The sequence below is a fragment of the Scophthalmus maximus genome, chromosome 16 (assembly GCF_022379125.1).
Source record: "Scophthalmus maximus strain ysfricsl-2021 chromosome 16, ASM2237912v1, whole genome shotgun sequence".
Taxonomy (NCBI): domain Eukaryota; kingdom Metazoa; phylum Chordata; class Actinopteri; order Pleuronectiformes; family Scophthalmidae; genus Scophthalmus; species Scophthalmus maximus.
The window spans coordinates 7518109-7539408 of record NC_061530.1 but is presented as its reverse complement, the minus strand read 5'-3'; the positions used below and the strand labels follow the sequence as shown (position 1 = coordinate 7539408).

The following is a 21300-nucleotide window of genomic DNA, read 5'->3' as shown; positions in this document are numbered from 1 at the left end:
CGATCTGTGAATATGGGCAATGCAGATGAAGTTCCATTCATTGATTGATGAAAAGCGGGCTTAAAAGCAATGGGTCTGACTCAGTTCCGGTTTGTTACTCTTAAAAGCGGGTGGCAATAAAATACGGGCCGCATTAATTGCTCACAGCAGTGTCCGTCATCACTATTTGCATCCCTTTGAGTGCAAACGCAAATGACTCAGGCAGCATCATGTTAACATCTGCTCACTTCAAAACAAGCAGCAGGGGACTTCACACATGCCAATCTGATAAACAATTTACCAAGGCATCACCAGCATGTCACCACTGCCAACGCCAAGGAACAAGCACATTCGATTGCATGTACACAAACAGATGGGGGCCATTCCCTGTCACCACCTGGTCCCTGCACACCGCCCTCTGCCAGTAGTCCAGTAAACCCACACACACTCACACACACCCCCCCATGCCCCAGGACTGTTGGGAATGTACCAACTGGGAGAACTCCAGAGAGGCAGCAACAAGCGATGGAGATGTGGACCTCACGTCATCCGTCATCCGTCTACATTAGCAAGTGTGTGGCTGATGTCACCGCACCAACCTGACACCCTGGCTGAATGCAGAGGTTCTGAACTCTGCTGAAGACTCTTGACTCTGTCGTCAAGGCCTTGTGACACGTTAGCACTCGAGCGGTGAGGAGAAAATCGTCCCAGTGATCTGGTCGGAGCTGTGGATGGTTCTTACACTGAAACAGCAGGAAAATCGCTAGTTTTAAGGTCAGACAGCTCACACTGATACTGTGTGTTTGAAGAATATTACTGAGGCTCTGCTCCTTACATTCTTTGATAACGGAGCAGACTGGTGTCTTTGGATGGGCGATCCATCATGCTGTAATGCATAGGATCTTCCTGAGCAGAAGATTAAACCGGTATCTCTTCATGATCCCCTGTGGCTGATCAGTGATACTGATGACGTCCTGTACTGATACAATCTGTCAGGAGCCAACTCTGCCTGATTACAAGACAGTGCTCACGGCTGCAGTTGAACCTGCCGGTGTCAGTTAATGAGCCAGGACTTTATCTATATAGCACTATTCTAGCCGCTCAGCGCATCTATATATTGTATTCTCTATTACACATCCTTTTCTCTCACTGGCCAATTTGGAGTTCATTGTCTGATCCTAGGAAACTTCAACATGCGGACTTGAGGAGCCTGTGATGAAACCACAGACCTTCTGATTAGTGGACGAGCCGCTCGACCTCCTGAGCCACAGCCGCCCAACATGTATAATGTTAGCTGACGGAGTGGACAGATGTGTATCAAAGGCTAAGTGTGGTGGAAATAGAAAGGTATGCAATGGAATGTCGCATACAAATTCATTCGTTTACAGGTCATGTCACAGGTTTCCTAGCCGTGGCTTTATTTCCAAATGTCCAAACATAAGCGACAGTGTAAAAGTTTTCTGGTGGATGTGCCCCATCAATTGGTGTTTGATACATAACATTACCTACATTTATCTAATTCTTCTATTTCTGGCCAACTGGCAAATGGAAGTGAAAAATGATTCTCTTTGGTCTCTATTTGTAACTTATAATTTTGTCTGTTTGTGTTTATCCGAGCTTTTTCAATGAACTCAGCTGCGGTTTGGAAACGTGATGATTGTTGCGGCCTCCAGGCCAACTCAAGAAAAACTGAAAATGTTCTAGTTGCTAGTTCCCTACAGTGCTTGAATCTTGTCGTTTGCCTGAGGGTACCTCACTCTATTGCATCAGTCACTCAAGACATTCATATGTGAGCACAGAAGGACATTGTATTTAATATGTGCAACTGTATAAAATCAAACCTCATGAGTTATATTCAAGCTGAATGTTTTTTCCCCCCGCAAATTTGAAACTACTCGGTCTAATACGAAGGGAGAAAACTACGGCAAAAGGAGCTGACATCAATGGGTTTTCCTCATATTTCTCACACAGAGAGAAGCTGGGGCCTGCTTCTCGCTATTATTAACTTCCTCATTTTTGTCTTGCAAGAATTGGCTTTGGGAATAGATTTCTCCCTGAGAGAGAAAGCAAATTAAAAAAAAATCACACAATCTCTGTGATTTGTGTGCGTGTGTGTGTGTGTGTGTGTGTGTGTGTGCGCGTGCGTGCGTGCGTGTGCTACGTAGAGAGTTCCCGCAATTGGATGCCTGGAGATCGATGACTCACACATGGAGCCAGCTTAAAGACAAATGGGATGTTTTTTTCTCTTTTTTTGCTGCGCGTCACTTTCCAGATGTCGTGAATAATTCAGTTGAACGTGTGTTGTGTGGATGAAGGAGAGACATGACGTTTGAGAAGAGAAATTGCTGCATTTCATTGGTTCATCTCCTCCTTCACAACACAGTGTGTTTGAAAAAAGTATGCAATCAGCCATGGCATTGGAGAGTCATTGTGACATGGCGTGTGTAAGCATATATGTGTGTGCGCACAGGGTGCATGATGAGGAGCATCCCTCTGCTTTCATACAGGCAGGCGCTTCCCTCTAAGTTAAATGCCTGCAGGTGAACGCTGACTGATTCCACTGCCTCATCTTGTTTGTGTTCATCTTTTGCGGCTGGAAAACCTCTAAACAGCGCCATCCTTCGTTCTTCATCACAGTGGACAGAGAGTCTGGAAGAGATGAACGTCGATAGTAGCAATTGACAAAGAGTCTTCATGCATGGCAGATGTGAAGAAAGTCCTTTGTTTGAAAAAAAGGAAAAGAATTAAAAGCAAGAGAAATGCATTTGCTGAAAAATTAATGAAACTGCAACCTTTGTAGTCAAAGGCTGTCCCCCCACAAAGACATCCTGGAAATGTCATTTGCGCTGTGGCTCAGATAAAAGCAGCCACCATGGTGGTCTGACCAAGGGACTGTGCATTTTCCCAAAGTGCATTTCTTTTTTTCCCGTCTGTGCACAGCTCGAAAGCTGGAGAGTGACCCTTGCTTCAATACAATGGCGCTCTTCAAAGGGAGGCAACAGAGAATGTCATTCTGTGAAACACCAATACTGCTTCAGTACCACACAATTAATATCAATGTATTGTATATAATGTGTTAATCTGATCAACTCAGTTCATTCAAAATCCATAAATGAGATGCTGAAGGGCCAGATCTAAAACCCTTGTAAATGTTATTGATTTATTAATGTGTCAACAGTCTGTATTTTTGACTCTCTCTACTGTTGCACTGTATATATTCTGCTTACATTATGCATATTATTTCTATTCTTCAAATTTAACCGCGAATATATTACATGTTTTTTTTTGCAGATGTTTCTTCTATTTCTCATATCTCCTTTGTTCCTGTAGCATGGCTAAACATATTATAATATAATAAAGGATTATCTTATCGTACCTTATCTTTGCTATCCACCTCACATTGCTACATTTCTGGTCGTGGTGACTTTGCTAAGATTTAACATGTCTGTATGGCTGTTATTGAGTGGATCAGTTCTCTCAGCGGAGCTTCTGCTGCTGCTCTAGACTCTGCAACAGCTCCCTCTTTTGCTGCCCAGCGTAACCGCGTAAAGATTTGCTATGACTGGTCAATCCTTGATGGGTTTCTGATTCATCTGACAAATGTCTCTACAGTAAGTGCTCATTGAACCTAAATCGCCACACCTTTGTAACAGTCTTTATAACTGAAGTCCCTTCCCATGCAGCGATTGCATTTTATTCCCTGCATCCTTCTGTTTGTGTCCTGGCAGCTGTGATTTTTCATGTCAAATGTATTCCTATTTCTAACTTAATCTTTCTTCAATCAAATTTCTAACTGCATCTACAACACTGCTAAAGGATGGCATCGAAGATTGATTGTAGTGAAGGGCTTTCTGGTGACTCATCTGGGAGTTTTCTGCTCCCTCAACTGTCTCATCTTCTCCCTTGTTTCTACATCGATGCCCTGAAGAGCAGGATCATTTCTCATCCCCAGTCCTCCCCTAGTCATTACGTTATCTCCCCATCACCCCCCCCCCCCCCCCCCCCCCCTCCCTCCCTCTGTCCTCTCCCCAGCCTCCTACTCAAAAAAATCCCTTGTTCATTCTACCATCTTCTCCCCAAACCTGTTGTGGTCTGTCAACCCGGGATTAATGCTTTCACAGGGTGCAGAATGACCCAGCACGGGTTGCTCCTGCAGGTCACTGTAAATGAATACCAGTAGTGGTGTGGCCAGGTGGCCGGTGTCTGGGCTGGGAGGACAACACAAGGGCAAACAGCCTTGCAGGGAGGCAGGAGACGCCCTTGCTTTTGCTGCAGTCGCTGAGGGCAGAGAGGGAGGACAGAGCAACATGGGTTATGAATGAACAAAACAAAAAAACAGCTTGGTTTCTAAAAAAAGTTAATGTAGGTGACACATAATGCAGTGAAAACTTTCTACAGTCATACTGCAGGTATTTATCTTTTAAAAGCTTATGTCCTAGTTAGACTATTTATTTAAGTGTCAATATATCAAATACCATATGTTGTTTTTCTTTTTACTATCTCTTATGTCTAAACCTGTCTAAACCTGTTGACTGTATTTACATCAGTGACACACGAAAAACAAATGTATTGTTTATATTCTACATGTATATATCATATAAAAATGTATATATGTATTTATGTATATAAATGAAAAATACAAGACAAGAGGAATATAAATATATATTTGATAATTTCCTCAATTTAATGTTTGAAATTAATGAATAGATTGGAGTGTACCACACTAAAGCCATCTAAGTGTAGATGTTATTTGATATATTTATACTACTACTAGTATACTAACCAAAGCTTTCTGCTGCAACAGTTTTTTTGTTGTGGGGACTACACTTTCTCTTTCGTGCTGAGGGTTAGATTTGAAGAAAACAAAACGTCAATACCCACAAACGACATATGCCAAAAAAAACAGGAGGAGGAGGAGGAGGTAGGGGGTGGATGGATTACTCTGTGAAATTTGTGCACACACCTGTCACTGCACAAGGATAAAAAAAAATGGCCCGGCAAATAAAACCCTCGTAAACAACAACTTATTATTTTTACATTATTTTCCTTTGGTCAGAACCAGGTTAACTATTCCCCCAGTTCCCCAGAAATTGTTTTTTTTTTTATGTCCTGTGTTAATGTAGCAATGTTGAAATACAGTAAAAGGTTAAATTATTGTAGAAGGAAGGATGAATAAATGTAGACATTCCTAAATAAATGAATGAATAAATGTATGAATAAATAAATAGATGTAAAAATACATAAATGAATAAAATGTATGAATAAATCAATGAATTAAATGTAGAAGTACACAAATAGTTGCGACCAGGTCTCCCTTGAGAAACAGATCTGAATTGATGAAATGGTTGAAATAAGGACTGTTTCAAACAATCTCAGGTTGGAGTGTGTTGTGATACCCACAGTGGGTTTGAATATAAAATCAGAGGAATCACCGCAGACGAAAACAGTGTCCGGGCTTGTGTGTTTCCTGCCTCTATTATGCATGCATGAACGGCTGGCCTGTCCCCCTCACAGAAAGCCAGGCAGGCAGGCAGATATAAGGGTGAAGCACGATGCCCCCCCCCCCCCCAAAAGACACCCAAACACAGTGAGTGCTGACAGCTTCTGTATCTACCATCATTACCTCAGTGGAAGTTTTTAACATGTAATAAAAGTTTGTCACCCACTGTAACTTTTAACAAGCCACCAGACCTCTCCTCTGCATATTATCCCGTTAATGAAAATCAAGAGGGGCTGAGCAGTGAGCCAGAGCAGCAAGATTTTTCTTCCAATTTTTTCGGTGTCCAGTATTTAATAAAAAACAAATGCCCCACAAAAAGAATCAATTTCTGTCAACCTAAATGAGCAGTGATTTATGATATTTCATGCTCTACTGTCTTCCTTTTCTTTCCTGTTAGATGTTCTGTGTTCAGGTTTGATTATGTCATAAACAGCATACGAGACATTTATAGCTGCATGCAGTAATACAATGATATGGCATTGGGCTACAGTTATGGCTTTAGTCATGGATTCGCAACCCTTGTTCACTGCATCCAATTATGTTAATATTATGACACGGGCATATCGAGATAAACAGTGATGCTGGTGGCATCAATTCTCCAGTAGGTGCCATGAAACCATTGCAGAGGAATAAGACGCAACAAGATGACGAAATTAAATAGGGACAGTCAAACTTCAACAATTGAAAACGATGTCGAAAACACAATGGAAATTAACATTTACGTTCTTTTCATTTATCAATTGAGGGACGTCTCGTCGTCGAGCACCACAAATTTGATGTTTTAACTTCTGCAGTGGAAACGTACATCATTATTTATTCGGTTTCCATTGCTCTCTGTTGCATTTTCTTTTCATCATTACGCCAACGTTACCACCCCAGCACTCGCTGAATTGTTGTTAGGTTGTGTATCAAAGCCTTTTAAAAATACAGCTATATGTTAGTCATGTATTCTTTGCAGTGCTGTCACAATAGTAGAAACTTGTCTCTGTGCCACAGTTGAGTAGTCCCGATGCTCTGACTGGAATTATAAATGAACTCTATCAATCCCATTTTATTGCGCAACTTGAATCATTTTCCGTTAAGGAAAGATGCTGGTGAAAAATGATTGTGTCTTCGATGATAATGGTTCTATTTCCGATGGGATTGGCTCTTCCTGCCACCAGAAAGCAGATTGTCATTAATGAGCTAGGGTCATTAATTCCAAGCTTCATCTCTGACTAAATCTCCCATATTGCTGCTGTGCTATGATGCTCTTCAAAGTAATTTTTCCTCATCCCAGTGACAAACTAAGCAAACAAATTCAACATCCTCCAAATGTGCCAATATGAGACTTAACCCCACCGTTACTGTTGCTTCGCCAACATTCATAATCATTTTGAATAGTTCCTTGCCCTGGCAGAAACAGGCTTTTCATTTTTAGCCCCCTCGGCCATCAGTTTGCTGAAATAGCCGTCGCAAAAGCCGGGCATACACTGCGGGATTTTAGAAAAATGCTGTTGTTGAGCTCCGACGCACACCGTCCGAGTAAATCGTCAGTGCTCACACTGTACGGTCCGACCGTCAGCCACGACTGAGCAATTGATGGCTGACCGCTCGCCCCCGTACGCTGCACAGCCAACGACGAAGCTGAACAACATCCTCCCGCGGGTTATCATCCTCGGCGGAAAATGCTCAGCGGTGCCGGGACCTCGTCGTCGGCCCATCTATCGTGAGCGCGGTGAAAAATCGAAACAGCGGCGAGCTTGCAGCTGCACACCGGCTTTTAAACACGGCGGGGTTGAAAACAAAATCCGTCGAGTACCCGACCGATCGCAATTCTTCAGCACTGCAGCCCCGCCCCCATAGTTCCCGAACCTTCAGTACTTCTAACTGTGCCATTACCTTTTTTTTTACTTTTAACTGTTCCACACTATTTACCGTTGTAGGTCATATTTGACTTTTTTTGCAGTCGTGCGCTGATACATTGCACCGATATCGCAGATGGGACGACTTTCCATTGCGTTGAGCTGATGACAGCTGCGGCCAGTGTGGAGGCAAATCTGCTGTTGGATTTGCTTGTCAGGTGCTTCATTATGTTCGCAGCGGCTCTCATTCACTGCTAAATGCCGCCCGTCTCATTGCGCGGTGATGAGGAAAGAGATTGGGTTCTATTTCTCCGTGATCAAGCCATGTCACGATATCCAGGGGGAATCTGCAGGGGGGCTGCCTTTGGAGCGACATGCCTGCCCTTGGACTGCAGTCATGTTGAGAGCAGGAGCAAATGGCCAATTACCTCAAGGGCAGTCTTTTTCTATATTTGTGTACTATCGTTCCTTTTCCATCTTAATTTTCCTTTCTTCTTCTTCTTCTCTTCCTCTATTTATCTGTTTATAGCTTGTTCTTATCAGAGGTGAATAAGGCCACCAGGAAACCAATGCTCTGGTTAAATGAGATTATTTTCTCCGTAAAGTCCCAGGGTAATGTGTGGTGACATTGCCACTGTCAGACACACAGGTCAGGGCTTTGTTTTTTCCTTGGTTGGAGGCCACAGCGTGGACCAGTTCTCATTCATCAGTCTTGAAGTGGGATTCTGACAGCTGGGTTCATTTTGACTTTGTTCCAATTTGGTAAAAAAGGGAAAAGCTTCAAGCCAATAATTCCCTCATCAATTCTTTGATTCCCGTTCTCAGAGATGACACTGTGGTGTATACAAACAAGGTAATTCACTGATTCCTGTTCACCTCACACAGACACGGATTAAATAGCCAAACTGCTTTTTGGGCCTCTCGTCCCTTCTCTTTCCTTTAATCCTCCGATTCCTGCCTTTCCTTTCCCTCATTCTTTGAATCCCTTCGCAAAACACATTCAGGCCCACACAATGCACACATTCTTTTTTGAACACATGTATTGCAACGAGTTGTATAATATCTAACCATAAATGGAGGAATCTCTGTCTGTCTTTATTTCTTTAATTTTGTTCTCGACACATGCTCACCCGTTCTCGACACATGCTCACCCGAGCGACTTCACACATCGCATTTCCACAATTTACTAGACTTGAAAAAAAATGGCAGAACAACACAATGGACAATTTACAGCATGCACGTGCCAGAAAAAGGTCAAAAGTTAACAAGGACTCAATTTCTCCATGCTAGCTGCTCATATCAGAGGTACAGGTCGGCCTTTGTTGAAAACAATGGAGAAGATGGTGAGGCTCTGGCAGGTTCCCTGTGACCTTCTGTCTGCTTCATGATGGCATCATCAGCCTTTTTTTTTTCGTTGTTGGGAAGGGCCACAGGGAGACTGCACCTTTTAGATAGCTTTTATGAAACGCGCTATTCTTGTCTGTGCCATATGCGTGTAGAAAAAGTCCCCAACATGACCACGGGATATCATCTTTTTTTTATTTTCACATTTTTTGGGGCCAAAAGATATGATGTTACATCTCAGCTTTCGAGGCCTGTTGCTCTCTCGTGACTGGTATCATCTTCTCGTGTCTTCATAGTGTTTACAAGCCTGGCTCAAGGTTTGCAGCAAAGGAGAGAGTCCACACACTAACAGAAGGTGCAAAAGGTGTATTTATCTATCCAACCGAACAGACTTAGAACACCTCCTCATAAGTATGCAAGGTGTAAGCAGCAGTGGTGCACCGCACGAGTGTGGATTGATGTTCAAATAATGAAATAACACGTGCGGATGGCTCGGCAGCAGAAAGCGAACTCCTGGGTCGGAAGCCATGTTATACTCCGTCGCCACTCCCTGTCGAGGTGTAAGCAAACCAGCTCTGACGGGCTCTTAACAAGGTCTCTGGAAGACGGGACAGAAAGGTTGAGAGAGATATGCATAAAGAGAGAGACCGTCACAATAGAAACTAACAAGTGCAATTAAAGGTAAGGCTGTCAACCCCCGCCCCCACAGTTCCTGCACTCCACCTCTGGTTGCTCGAGGTAACCTGCACTCTTCAAACTCGCCCTCTCCCTCATCGGTTGCTTTAAGCAATCACCCATCACTCAAATTGAACGAAAATGAACAGGTGCACCTCTTTCAACCGGCACGTCAATGTGACTGAAATCGTTGACGACAAAACTGTTGGTAAAATTGGCACCGAATGTGCCAGTGTCCTGCTGACATGTCATCTTGAACACGACACTTCCAACCCTTGGGGACTTTGGCTACCGCGCTGTGCGTCGGTTTCCTCTAGCGTTCACTCAAAGGAAGTGACAGTCAATGAAGGACTTTTTCCTTTGTTTGGTGGAGCGGTGAAAGAGGGGGGGGGGGGGGGGGGGGGGGGGTCACATCCCAGTAGTCTGGTGCCATTCTGGGCTGCTACTGTGGCCAGCTGGTGTGGGGAATTTCCGACTGTTAATTCCACTTGTTATACACCGGGTCTGGACCTCGGAAGGTATTCAAGGGGTTGCGGGGCTCCCTGTGAAATGTCGGTATGACGTAGAAGTAAAACGGCGTCATCATCCTCCCAAAAACGCTCAGCCGTTGGCTACATTGAGCGGATAACTGGCTTTTTCGACGATGATTGTGTTGATGCACACACGCAGCCACTGCGTCTTCCGCCTGAGTCTGCCACACACATTAATCGGGAAAGCGTGTCCGAGCGCAGTGAGAGCTGGTATTAGTAGCGGCTGAGTCAAGTTGAGCGTGCGGGTTTGTAGTTCTGAATTTTCACAGCGGTGAGCACACACAAAAAGCCAAAGGGGGAAAACACATCGGCCATTTACCGCACCGCTGTCCAGTTTAGCCATCTCGCTCTACCGAAATAGATTGAGCGAAGCCACAGAACCTGACGTGGTTTATTGGTGTGGTAGCCGGCAGACAGACTGATAGCAATTGAATGGTGGTCAGGCTGGTTTTGTGACAAACTGTGTGCTTTTAAAATGAATTGCACGTTTCACGAAAGAGATAGCACATTTCATTTTGTGTGTAGCTTGAAGTTGGATTGTTGCTAGCTGTAGCGCCTTCAGCCTTTATCCTAGGCTAATCTAAAGGTCATCAAATTCACGACCTCACAGTTGACATTAAAAACTTCCCAAAAATGTCAAATGACGTCTTGAACTCCAGACACTGGATTCTCCCAGACTCGAAAGAAAGTACGACTGGACAATGAGCTTGAATACTAAATTTCATTAATTCATTAGTGTATATGAAACCATTCACTGTAGGCTCTGATGAACACACAGCGTCCCTGAGATCATTAACCAGCGCCCAAGGACTTACTGTAACTCTGCAGTGTAACATTGACTGCTCGTGCTAGCAGAATATTTGGTACACTAAACCTCTACAAATTGTCCTGTGTTTTCCAGCTATTTTCTCATACACTCAAACATGTCTGGGCACGCAATAAAATGTTATTTTCCTGTCATCCTAGTTTCAATTTAACAGCCAGGAGGCCCGTTTCAATTATGCTGAAATGGTGCGACGTAGTCCGATGAAAAAGCTCAATTGAACCTCACTTGAGAGGAAGATGTTCTCACACAGGACTCGTTTCCGTAAGTAAACATTATTACGCTAACAGGTTTATTGGGAGCGGGCAGCAGCAGGTGGATTAAAGTGCCGAGGAGCAAACAGGAGTCAATGTAATGCGATTAAGTGTAATTAAAAAAACAGTCGGGCATGTTTTATTATTGTACCCCCAAAAGGGTTTTTTGCATTGAATAAATAGAATTCAGTCATAGAACAATACATTTTTCAACAACATAATACAGCCATTACACAGTGTGATCTTGATCAAATCCTTACAGTCATGACATGCTTTGGATAGACTACAGTGTCATTCAATTAATACATTGCCATTCACTTAATGCTTCAGCAGTGTAAAAAAAAAAAGACATCTAGCAGGTAAGGAGAATTTTCCCATAATAAAAAGGTGATTTGTATTACTTGTAATATACATAAATATTTGGCATATTTGCATTTTATGTTATCTTCATCTAGAAGCTGTCAAACAATAAATATCTGCGATTCTAAGATTTGACTAAGTGACATGGTCGATTTGATAAAGGGGACATACAGACGCTAAGACAGATGGTCAACAGAAGGCTGGGAGGGGTTGTGAGCCGACAGCTGTTGAATTCAAAAGTGTCATTTTCGCCTGCGTGCTAACATCTGTGATTCATTTTGACATCATACAGCTTTAGATTTGAGTGCAAAGGAGAGCAAGTCAAGAGCTGTCACAATACTGACACCTACTGGACGATTATGAGGACTACGTTCATAACTTGAGTTCAAAGAAAAGGTTTTCAAACTGTGGTGAAGCTGTTGTTGTTGTTGTTGTTGTTGTTGTTGTTGTTGTGCATGCTGTTAGTAGCGTCATAGTTTTTTCGGGGGGATGTCACTTCAGTAAATAAATAAATGTCATGATGGATGTGATGCAAATAAATGCGAGTATAACTAATATAGTTCAAATACACAGCACAGTTGACGCATGAATTACAAAAACAGCACAAATGGTAGATGATTGATGTCCTCACATTAAAGCTGCCACAGTGTGGTGTGAATATTTCCACTGCAATCAAAAATGCACAGTGGGCGTGGATCCCTGTGCTGGACAGACATGTCGACAAAACAGAGAATATAATCAGATTGCACAACAAACAAGCAACGTTATAAGTGCAGTGCTGTAAGCCATTAATACATGTGATTTAAACGACTTCCCACTCGACTGCAAATCCCCCTATCAGAGCTTGAGATATCTGTGGTATGAATGTTGGTTATGATGCTACATTTGAGATATAGTATTGTCTTGACTGCTTCCTCGACATCAGAAACACATTACAAGTCAAGACAATTACTTAGTTCAAGGGCACAGGACAATAAATAAAGCACATGCATCTGTTTGCAAACAGTTCACTCCGTTTCTTTGCATGCTGCCAGGTGAATTTCCTTCTTTCTTTATACTGGCTTCAAATGAAAGTACAGTGATTCAAAAACTATAGTCATGTAAATGAGGGAAAACATAAACTAGAATCATGACAGAAAGAAAGGACACCTGATTGATTCTTTATGGCAGAGAGAACTCATCGCACAGCGACGCAAGGAAACACATGCAAATGGACACAACACAAGCAAAATGGGACAACGCATGAGATACAAATACACACAACCAAATACAAGTCGTGCTGCAAGTAGCACAGATGGGAACGATTCCAGAGGACACAAAAACAAGTGATGAACCCGGTTGTGCGACACTCGATGTGAACTGCTTTGTAGATATTGAAATCAGCTACTCCTCAGTGGTGTTTGAAAAATGAGCACAACAAGCTCTTCACAGCCGGGGGCTCATCACTTCTCTGTGTACCCTGGAAACACTGCTGTTGCCGTATGTGCGACTCGCAGCATTTGGTTGTTTGGTGTGTATTAGCGGCGCTTTTGCCTTTTTGTTTGTGTTGTGTGTACTCGCAGCAGGCCTCGGCTAACGAAACCATACTCAAATTAAACGATCAGCTATAAGATAGAGATCATCTTTAAATAAATAAATAGGACCCATAGTAAATTATCCGACTCTGAAAGTGCATCAAGTGACTATGAAGGCTCAGTGTGATTCATCTCATTCTCAGTGGAACATGTCAAACTTATGTCCCCATTCGTTTTGTTCAGGTCGGGCTCTTGCGTGAGGTTAGTGAAGGAGCAGGCTGTACCCAGCTGGTAGTGATTCACAATGGGCTCGTCCACCTGCCTCTTTGACTTCCCTCTGCTGGTTTCGTTTTTCCCCTCAAACGCTGCAGTAATCTCAGCTAGCGTCTTGCCTTTAGTCTCTGGTAAGGTGAGCCCCAAAAACACAGCGGACACCAAACACACGACCAGGAAAGGCAGGAAGCAGAAGTTCCCCAGGCCGCTGACGATGAAGGGGAACAGCATTCCCACCAAGAACAGGCTGATCCACATAAATGAGCCAGCGACCATGTACGCTGCCGGACGAGCCGCCTGGTCGAAGATCTCAGCTGGTAGGATCCCCGTCACCCCTGCGGGGCCTAAGCCGAAGCTGAGGATGTAGGCAAAAACACAAGCCATGCTGAGGTAGGGCATCCCGGCCACCCCGCGGCCCTGCAGGGTGAGAGCCACAGTGAAGACTACACTCCAGCAAGACATTAGACCGTACCCTCCAACAAGAAGGTACCTGCGGCCCACGCGTTCAATCAGAAGGTTACTCAGTATAGAAGCAGTTAGCTCAGACGCCCCTGTGCCAATGGTGATATACTGGACCTTCTCTGAAGGGACACCCGCTGCGAGAAAGATGTAGGAGGCGTAGAAGTAGATGGAGTCATTGCCGCAGAGCATCATGGCACTACTGGCGGCCATGACTGTCCTGAGCTGGCGCCGCAGGCCACGGTCCTTGAACAGGGCCCAGGGCGTCTTGGCAGAAGCGGGCGATCCGGATTTTAAGGCCGTTGACTGTTGCTGATGCTGCTGCTGCTCCTGAAGCAGCTCCTCCATCTCCAGGACAGGAGCCTCCCCACCGCGGAGTCTTCCGAGAGCCTGGAGACACGCCTCTCTGTCCCCTCGGTCAATCAGCAGGTATCTGGGGCTTTCCGGAAACCAGGGCAGGGTGAGCAGCTGGATCAACCCAGGCAGAGCGTTACTTGCGAGCAGGTAGGGCCAAAGAGGCTCCGTGCCCAGCAGCTCGGTGAGTCCCACAACCTGGCCCGAGAAGATCCCAAATGCGGTGAAAACGGCGGAGGAAAAAGCCACGGCGCCTCTGAGGTGTTTGGGGGCGCTCTCGCCAAAATACATAGGCTGGATGTTCATGCTCACGCCCGAGTTGATCCCCACCAGAAATCGAGCGAGGACGACCATCTCGAAGGACTTTGCCACCCTGCACGTCAGCACCAGCACAGTGCCAGCAAACAGGGAGAGATTGTTCAGGAGCAGCGACTTCTTCCTGCCAAAGTGGACTGCCATGGGCCCCGCTAGCAGCGCACCCAGCCAACCACCCAGAGAGAAGGCGGACACGATCAGAGTCCACACGAGGGTCACCCGAGAGGTGTCCAAGCCACTGCCCCAACGGCCCACGTAGGTGTCGTTGATGAAGCCCTGGACGTAGGCAGTAGGAGCGTTGATGATGGAGATGTTGTAGCCATACTGGAAGGTGCCTCCAATGGCCGCAGAACACACTGTCAACGCAAGGATCCTGCCACTGGCCGGCGGCGTGCTGGTTTCCTCCGGCTCTGTTTCAGAGTTCATCCTCGGACCAGCTGTCCCCGAGCAGACACAAGCGTGATGGTGAAGGTCCTCCTCTCTCTCTGTGTGTCGCTCAGCATGCAGTCCCTTAAACGACCTGTAGTTAATTGGTAATAGATTTGGCTTAATATATAACTCAACTGTAAAATAGAATATGACATGCACCAAGCGGACCTCGAAGTTCGATTCGGCCGAGTTAATATTAGATTTCGCCGGTCTAGTTTCAGTCATGACAGCTGTGCTGGCGGTGTGACCTGTCAGGCGACTTCCTGGCAATCACCCACGCAACATCTGCGTGACATGGATCAAAGTGTAACACTGTTGCGGCGTCTCTGCGCTCTGAAATCATTATTAAACTTCCGAGCAGAGACAACCGGGGATGTATATAACTCGTATCAACGATGACGAAAAAAGCCTGACAGCCCAAACTTACGGTACAATTCACCTCGCGTTCCGCTTTCTCAGCGTGCGTGCGCACGTACGGTGTTGTGATTGGTTTACAGGAAGCGAACGCATGTCGTCATCTGCGTGCGACCGAAGCGGTTGAAAGCAGCCGGAAAGATGTAAGTAAACGCCACCATTCCAATGAGTATTTCTTCCTCACGTGTATGTTAGACCAATAGACAGCAACACGTAAACGACAAGGGAGAAGATGCGCCGCGTTTGGGTTTCAAAAACACACTCCCGAACACCGGCAGAATAACAACAATACCGATATTAGCACGCTAGCTATTGCTAACACGTTGGCTGTTCGGCCAAAAACGTATTAAATCCATAAATCCGTTTAGTGGGCTGATAGCAGTCGATGGAGCGTGTGCACGACAAGCACCTCAAGCGAAACAAGTGAGAGTAAAGATACATTTGTGCTGTCGAAGTAATATAATGTAATGGTAATATTAATTTTGTAGAATAAAATCAAATGAACTCAAATCATTTCAACCATATTTCTTGTACGTATGCATCCTGCTGAAATAACTGCTATTCTTAGTACATCAAGCGATGTGCTGAGACAAACTATTTTACATTAATTCACAGATTCTCGCGTGAAACAATTGATCCGCTCGTCAATTATCAGATGGATCCGCAAATTGGATGCATATATTCATTTTGTTGTCAACTTGACAAATCACAACACGTGTAGTGGCAAGTCTATTACACACGTTTATCATTAAGGATTGGTTGTGTTCAGTGGCAGTCTTCTTACTCTCATTTCCCCCAATCCAACCCGTGTTATTTGAGCAGCCAAAAGGCTTTATACCAAATCTCAACAATCTGGCATCATATTTGTTGATCGGTGTTTTCAAAAGTGCTGACATTTTTTGCAATATTACTGATAGGCGAGGCGTAGATGTACACCTTTGATTTGTTTCTGTTTGCCAACAACAGATACTATAGTTATTGCTGGTTCCGATTTCATGTCAGCTAAGTGACCTCCATTGCCTCGACTCTAGCTTGTTTTCTTCTCTTCCCGCAGGGCGCCGTCACCAACCAAGAGGAAGGAGGACGACAAGGGTAAACAGCGAGGCAAGGAGAAGTCGGGAGCCACGAAAGAAGGGGCAGACAAAGACCGCGGACGTGAGAAGAACCGCACACGCCGCAGTGCTTCCAGTGGGAGCAGCAGGTCAGAGGCTCATTCTACAATATAAAACTGGGTGCAGTTGCAAAAATTCTAACGCATTCGCCACTTCTTCCCGTCCTAAAACCTGCTGTCGTCTAGGTCCAGCTCCAGCTCCAGCAGCAGCTCGGGCTCCAGCTCCGGCTCCTCAAGCGGCTCCAGCTCCTCCGCCTCCAGCCACTCGGGCTCGTCCAGCTCTCGCTCCTCATCCTCCTCATCATCATCCACCTCGCCGAGCCCCAGCCGTCAGCGCCACAACAACAGACGACGCTCACGCTCAAAGTAATAATTAATACTTTTGGTTACTTCAGGGAATATTTGACTGCAAATATTCTTGCACTTTTACTTATAGTGAAACTTGAATGAATGTTTGCATTTTATTTGAAACAGTGGTATTGCCCCTGTTGCGCTTAAGTTCTGTGTACATCTTTCACCACTGTGAAAATAAATGAATTGTAAACATCACTGTAGGTCGAAATCAGCAAAGAAGGACGACAGGGATCGACGACGTAGAAGCCCCACACCCAAACCCACCAAGGTCTACCTGGGCCGGCTGACAAGAAACGTCATCAAGGTGAATACAGTAATAACACACTACTGACCTGACTGACCAGACACCCTAGTATGCCGTGACTAGGAAAAATAAATTCAGCATACTGCTGATTATTTCAAATGTATAAATGTATCCAGATGTCGATGGTGGGGGCAAACGCTTTCTGTTTCTCTTTCTGTCTTTGAAGGATCACATCCAGGAGATTTTCTCCACCTATGGCAAGATCAAGATGATTGACATGCCCGTGAACCGCATCCACCCTCACCTGTCTAAAGGTTATGCGTACGTGGAGTACGAGACGCCCGACGAGGCAGAGAAGGCCCTGAAACACATGGACGGAGGTAAAAGCATGTGGGGGAACAGAGACTTGGCACTGAACTTATTGTTTATGAGACATTTTAATACAGTGTAGATGACATCAGAGAGGCACTTATGTATGTTGAGAGATTCATGTGTAGATTTTGTTTGTTTTCGTTTCTTTCAGGTCAGATCGACGGTCAGGAGATCACCGTCACAGCCGTGCTGACTCCCACGGTGCGCCCCCCACCTCGCAGGCTGTCCCCTCCCCGCAGGATGCCTCCTCCGCCCCCAATGTGGCGTCGCACTCCGCCTCGAATGAGGAGAAGGTAAAGCAGCGTGTGCCCTATCTGTTGCATGTGCAAATGATATGGATGTTACCACAGCTGATACCTTTTCTTACTCTGTCTCGCTTTCTTTCTCTACTAGGTCCCGGTCTCCACGGCGACGCTCTCCGGTTAGGCGCAGGTCTCGGTCCCCCGGCCGCCGGCGTCACCGCTCGCGCTCCAGCTCCAACTCCTCGCGCTAATGATTTGCAATTTCCTCCTCTTCCCATCTGGATCTGTTCCTCCTACTCTGTCCTTTTGATCAGTGATGAGAGCGTGGACATTAGAATTCTGTAATGTGTCACTTGGTAGAAAGTTTGAGCCAGTGTTTAAGATAGTGCACTGCAATACAAGAGAAGAAGAAAGCACTATATGATAGGATTTCTTTTAGGAGCTTTAAAGCTAACTGGTAAGTACAGTCAAATAATTTGTCAGTGGTGGTGGAGATATTGATTTACAATAATTTTAAAAAATTATATATGGATTTTATCTAAATAGACACAGAAAATACAGATGATGGATGGATCGAAACACTTGGATGTTTTAAAAATTCTCTACCAACACATGCTGAATTCTTGTTAGGACGTTGCAAATCATATGCCAGGACTACATGATTGATTCTTGTGTCTGTGCTCTCATCACTGAACCAGTAAACTGACTAATGATTTAATGATACCGTGCACTTCCCTGAAATCCTGCTGCTGAAGTTGCCATTTTGAAACTTCTCATACTATTGTTGAATCAGCAGAATCTGTGACAGTAAATCATGATTACAGAGGCAGCTACACATAAAACACGAGTTTCCAATACCAGGAATTTCTGTTATGTTTTCCTCCATTACTGTATTGTTTATTTATTTATTTTTACGCGTCATTTCCGATCCAGTTGTCTGCGATTTTAGTTATGGGAGTGTTAAATCATTTCCCCAGTGGTGGAGTGAAGCTGTGTGTGTGTGTGTGTGTGTGTGTGTGTGTGTGTGTGTGTGTGTGTGTGTGTGTGTGTGTGTGTGTGTGTGTGTGTGTGTGTGTGTGTGTGTGTGTGTGTGTGTGTGTGTGTGTGTGTGTGTGTGTGTGTGTGTGTGTGTGTGTGTGGTTAAGCTTGACAATAAAGGTGATGGTTTGAACTTTTAAAGAAAACAACCGAAACTTTTGTACGTCAGAGATTCAAACTACTCTGAGATTTGCCATTTCTCCTCAGTGACCTCTGTTCAGGTCATGTTGGCATCTTCTCTGCAGACACTGTATCTACGTCAGTCTCTGATCCCAGCATGCCTTTCTCGTTTAATGGTGAACTGGTTTGTATGGGTTTAACCTGGCTGTTGCTAAGGCTGATCTACTCAACTGAGTGTGACAGTCAATAATCCTGTTAGTTCAATATTGCAGGATATGCTTCTGATGGGAGCTTTGATTGATCCCAAAGTCCTTCCCTCCTCATGCATGACGCCACTTAGGCATCTGCACTGAGCAAGAGACATTTTTTCCTCATTGTAATAAACATCCATGCATGTCAGTAACAGTATTCAATCACAACACAAGCCTCATTTGCTGCCTGTGTTTGTTTTGTGGTGCGAGTTTCATGCAACGCTGATCACGAGGAGACGAACCAGAGTTGATGTGAGGGGCGGAGAGGCCAAATACACCTTTGACAAAAAGTTCATGGAACAGCACCAAGTTCACTGTGGTGAGGTGAAACCTGACATGAAGACCCAAAGACTGAATAGAAAAGAGTTTTTGTAATATAGAGAATATTTGACTGCCTTAGTTCTTAAGTCACATTCAATTCAGGAAGTTATTCATACAGCAGTGCATGAATGTGACAGAAAATGCAGAGAATAGCAGCGCTGTATAAATGTGACTTGTACTGTAAAGTTCTACGAGTGGTAGATGAGACTAGAAAAAAGGGGGGGGGGTCTCCATACAAATGCAACATCAACAATTAACCAGCAGGTGTCGCCATATACGTGGTATCGAACGCTTCATAACAAGTGAAGGGACAAACCACGGTTGAGCCTCCAGCAGTTTAGTTTAAATACAAAGGATTTATTGACATTTCAAAACAACATCACTATATATTACACATCTTATCTTATTTACACAAGTGATTGACACAGTTATGTATCAAACTCAGGCAACAATATGAACCACAGTTCCCTCTTGCAGTCATAATTCTCAGCTTCACACTCGCAGCGGTCTTTAAATTTAAAACACTTTTTTGTGTGTGTTGTCATCTCATCCCCCCCAACGAAATGATGGAGATGTTCAGATCGGGAAAAACACCATTGTTGTCTTTCAGGTCAGGGTTCAGCGTCTTTGTCCGCTTGGCCAGGAGGAGCATCCACCAGGTCCCTGAATCCCAGTTTCTCCATTGGCTCCTTGGCCATTAGCTGACTGAAAAAAAACCAAGGAATAATAAGGATGTGACCCAGCTCCGATTTTTAAAAAACAGACACTTTTGGGCTGGAAAGCGCGATGGCTGCAGTGGGTTACACGTGATTGAGTGGAGGACTGTGCACAGAGGAGGCAGCGCTCTGGGCGGCGGCTCTTACTTGTCCATCCGACACTCCAGGTAGTCTTTGGACTGCAGCCGACACAGGGAGTTGTCGTGGTTGTTGTCTCGCAGACATTTCATGAACTTCTCCTTGAAGCCTTTACACTCCCCTGAAAGAAAAAAGTTGCGCATTATTCCAAGACCTTTGGAATATTACTCAGTGTATTTGTAACTGCTGGCATGTTCTGTTCTGAGGAGTCTTGTGATGTACCAGTGTCTCGAGTCGGGATTGAATGTAACGCACCCAGATCTGTTTCAGACCAATGTTCATGATGACGTGAGAACTTGGGGCCTGAAGCACTGTTCCACTGATATATAATGAAGAAGACACCGTCTGTGACACTGGTTGTAAAGTGAGTTTGACTTTGGTCACACTTAGGATTTTGAGCAGTTACCAAAGGGACTGAAGTGCATGTATTGAAGGACATGGAGGGTCACAAACAGGAGGCTGGTTGAGTTAGTTTTCTTCTTTTTAACAAGTTAAAACATCCCACCTCCTCCTCCTAAGCCCCAAACGTCCGTGTCACACAGCCCCAAACCCACACGTAGACGTTGCTCCGCGCGTAAAAACGCAGCCTCGGTGGCACCGTGCGGGGCTGGAGATCTCCGACAGAGACAGGTTATGAATGTGTCTCCGTGAGATGCCTCCGCAGACTGCAGTCTGTCGCTCCCGTCTAACAGCTCTGTGGTCTGTTCTCTCTCTCCTCCAGCTCGTCGGTGCTTCCGGTGTCATTGTGCGTCGTCACTCACCAAGATGATCCAGGGGGAAAGAGCCTTTATCCGGAGCCCGAGGTTTGAAAGCCTTGGAGCCGAAGTTCATAGCAGTGGACATGTTTAATTTGAGTTTCCACTGACCCTACTAGTATCCGGGAAGCGGTCGCCTCAATATGACGTAGCGCTGTACAGTAAGACATTACTAATGGAGTGGATTTAATCGATTGATCCGAAAAAAGGAAAAACCTACTCGGTGTTCTACACTGAACACGACGAACTGATAAGCACATATCAATTAAACCAATTATCCTGCTAACTATTTTAAAGTGAAATTAAATGAAGCGATGCAGCAAACACTAGGACAATATATCAATGGAAATATCATTCTGAGGCCATAAGGAATAAACGGAAATGCTAAATCCCATCAAACGCTATAAAATGGCACTATAATAACACAAACACACTCAGTGATCATGAACCTTAACAGGGCCCCATCTTAACTAATCAACATTTGACATTTATAAACGAGTAACAAACGTAAACAGTGGTGGACATTATTTTACTGGACAGATGAAGAAACCAGCCATACATCATATATGGA

The 21300-nt window shown here is 44.7% G+C and overlaps 3 protein-coding genes across 5 annotated transcripts; 1 reads left to right on the top strand and 2 right to left on the bottom strand.

Moving 5' to 3' along the window:
- Positions 1–11060: 11060 nt before the first annotated feature.
- On the bottom strand, positions 11061–15146 carry LOC118287930 (solute carrier family 2, facilitated glucose transporter member 11-like). Of its 2 annotated transcripts, none has more exons than XM_035613578.2 (2): positions 15081–15146; positions 11061–14744 (listed from the first exon to the last, which is right to left on the bottom strand). In XM_035613578.2, exon 2 carries the CDS (start codon positions 14648–14650, stop codon positions 12992–12994), a length of 1659 nt encoding a protein of 552 aa, XP_035469471.1. In that variant the 5' UTR covers positions 14651–14744; positions 15081–15146; the 3' UTR covers positions 11061–12991. The 2 variants fall into 2 exon arrangements, with proteins under 2 accessions (XP_035469471.1, XP_035469472.1); XM_035613579.2 differs by lacking the exon at positions 15081–15146 and adding an exon at positions 14822–14952.
- LOC118287938 (RNA-binding protein with serine-rich domain 1-like) lies at positions 15079–18247 on the top strand. 2 transcript variants are annotated; one of them, XM_047327720.1, is made up of 7 exons: positions 15079–15210; positions 16122–16268; positions 16365–16544; positions 16734–16836; positions 17003–17156; positions 17300–17441; positions 17542–18247. In XM_047327720.1, coding segments are annotated over exons 1-7 (828 nt in total). In that variant the 5' UTR covers positions 15079–15208; the 3' UTR covers positions 17642–18247. The 2 variants fall into 2 exon arrangements, with proteins under 2 accessions (XP_047183676.1, XP_047183675.1); XM_047327719.1 differs by lacking the exon at positions 15079–15210 and adding an exon at positions 15333–15490.
- Positions 18248–19456: 1209 nt separating this feature from the next.
- LOC118287937 (cytochrome c oxidase assembly protein COX19) lies at positions 19457–20887 on the bottom strand. Its single transcript, XM_035613591.2, has 3 exons — positions 20736–20887; positions 19984–20095; positions 19457–19825 (listed from the first exon to the last, which is right to left on the bottom strand). The coding sequence occupies exons 1-3, from the start codon at positions 20815–20817 to the stop codon at positions 19732–19734; spliced, it is 288 nt and encodes a 95-aa protein (XP_035469484.2). The 5' UTR covers positions 20818–20887; the 3' UTR covers positions 19457–19731.
- Positions 20888–21300: the final 413 nt, after the last annotated feature.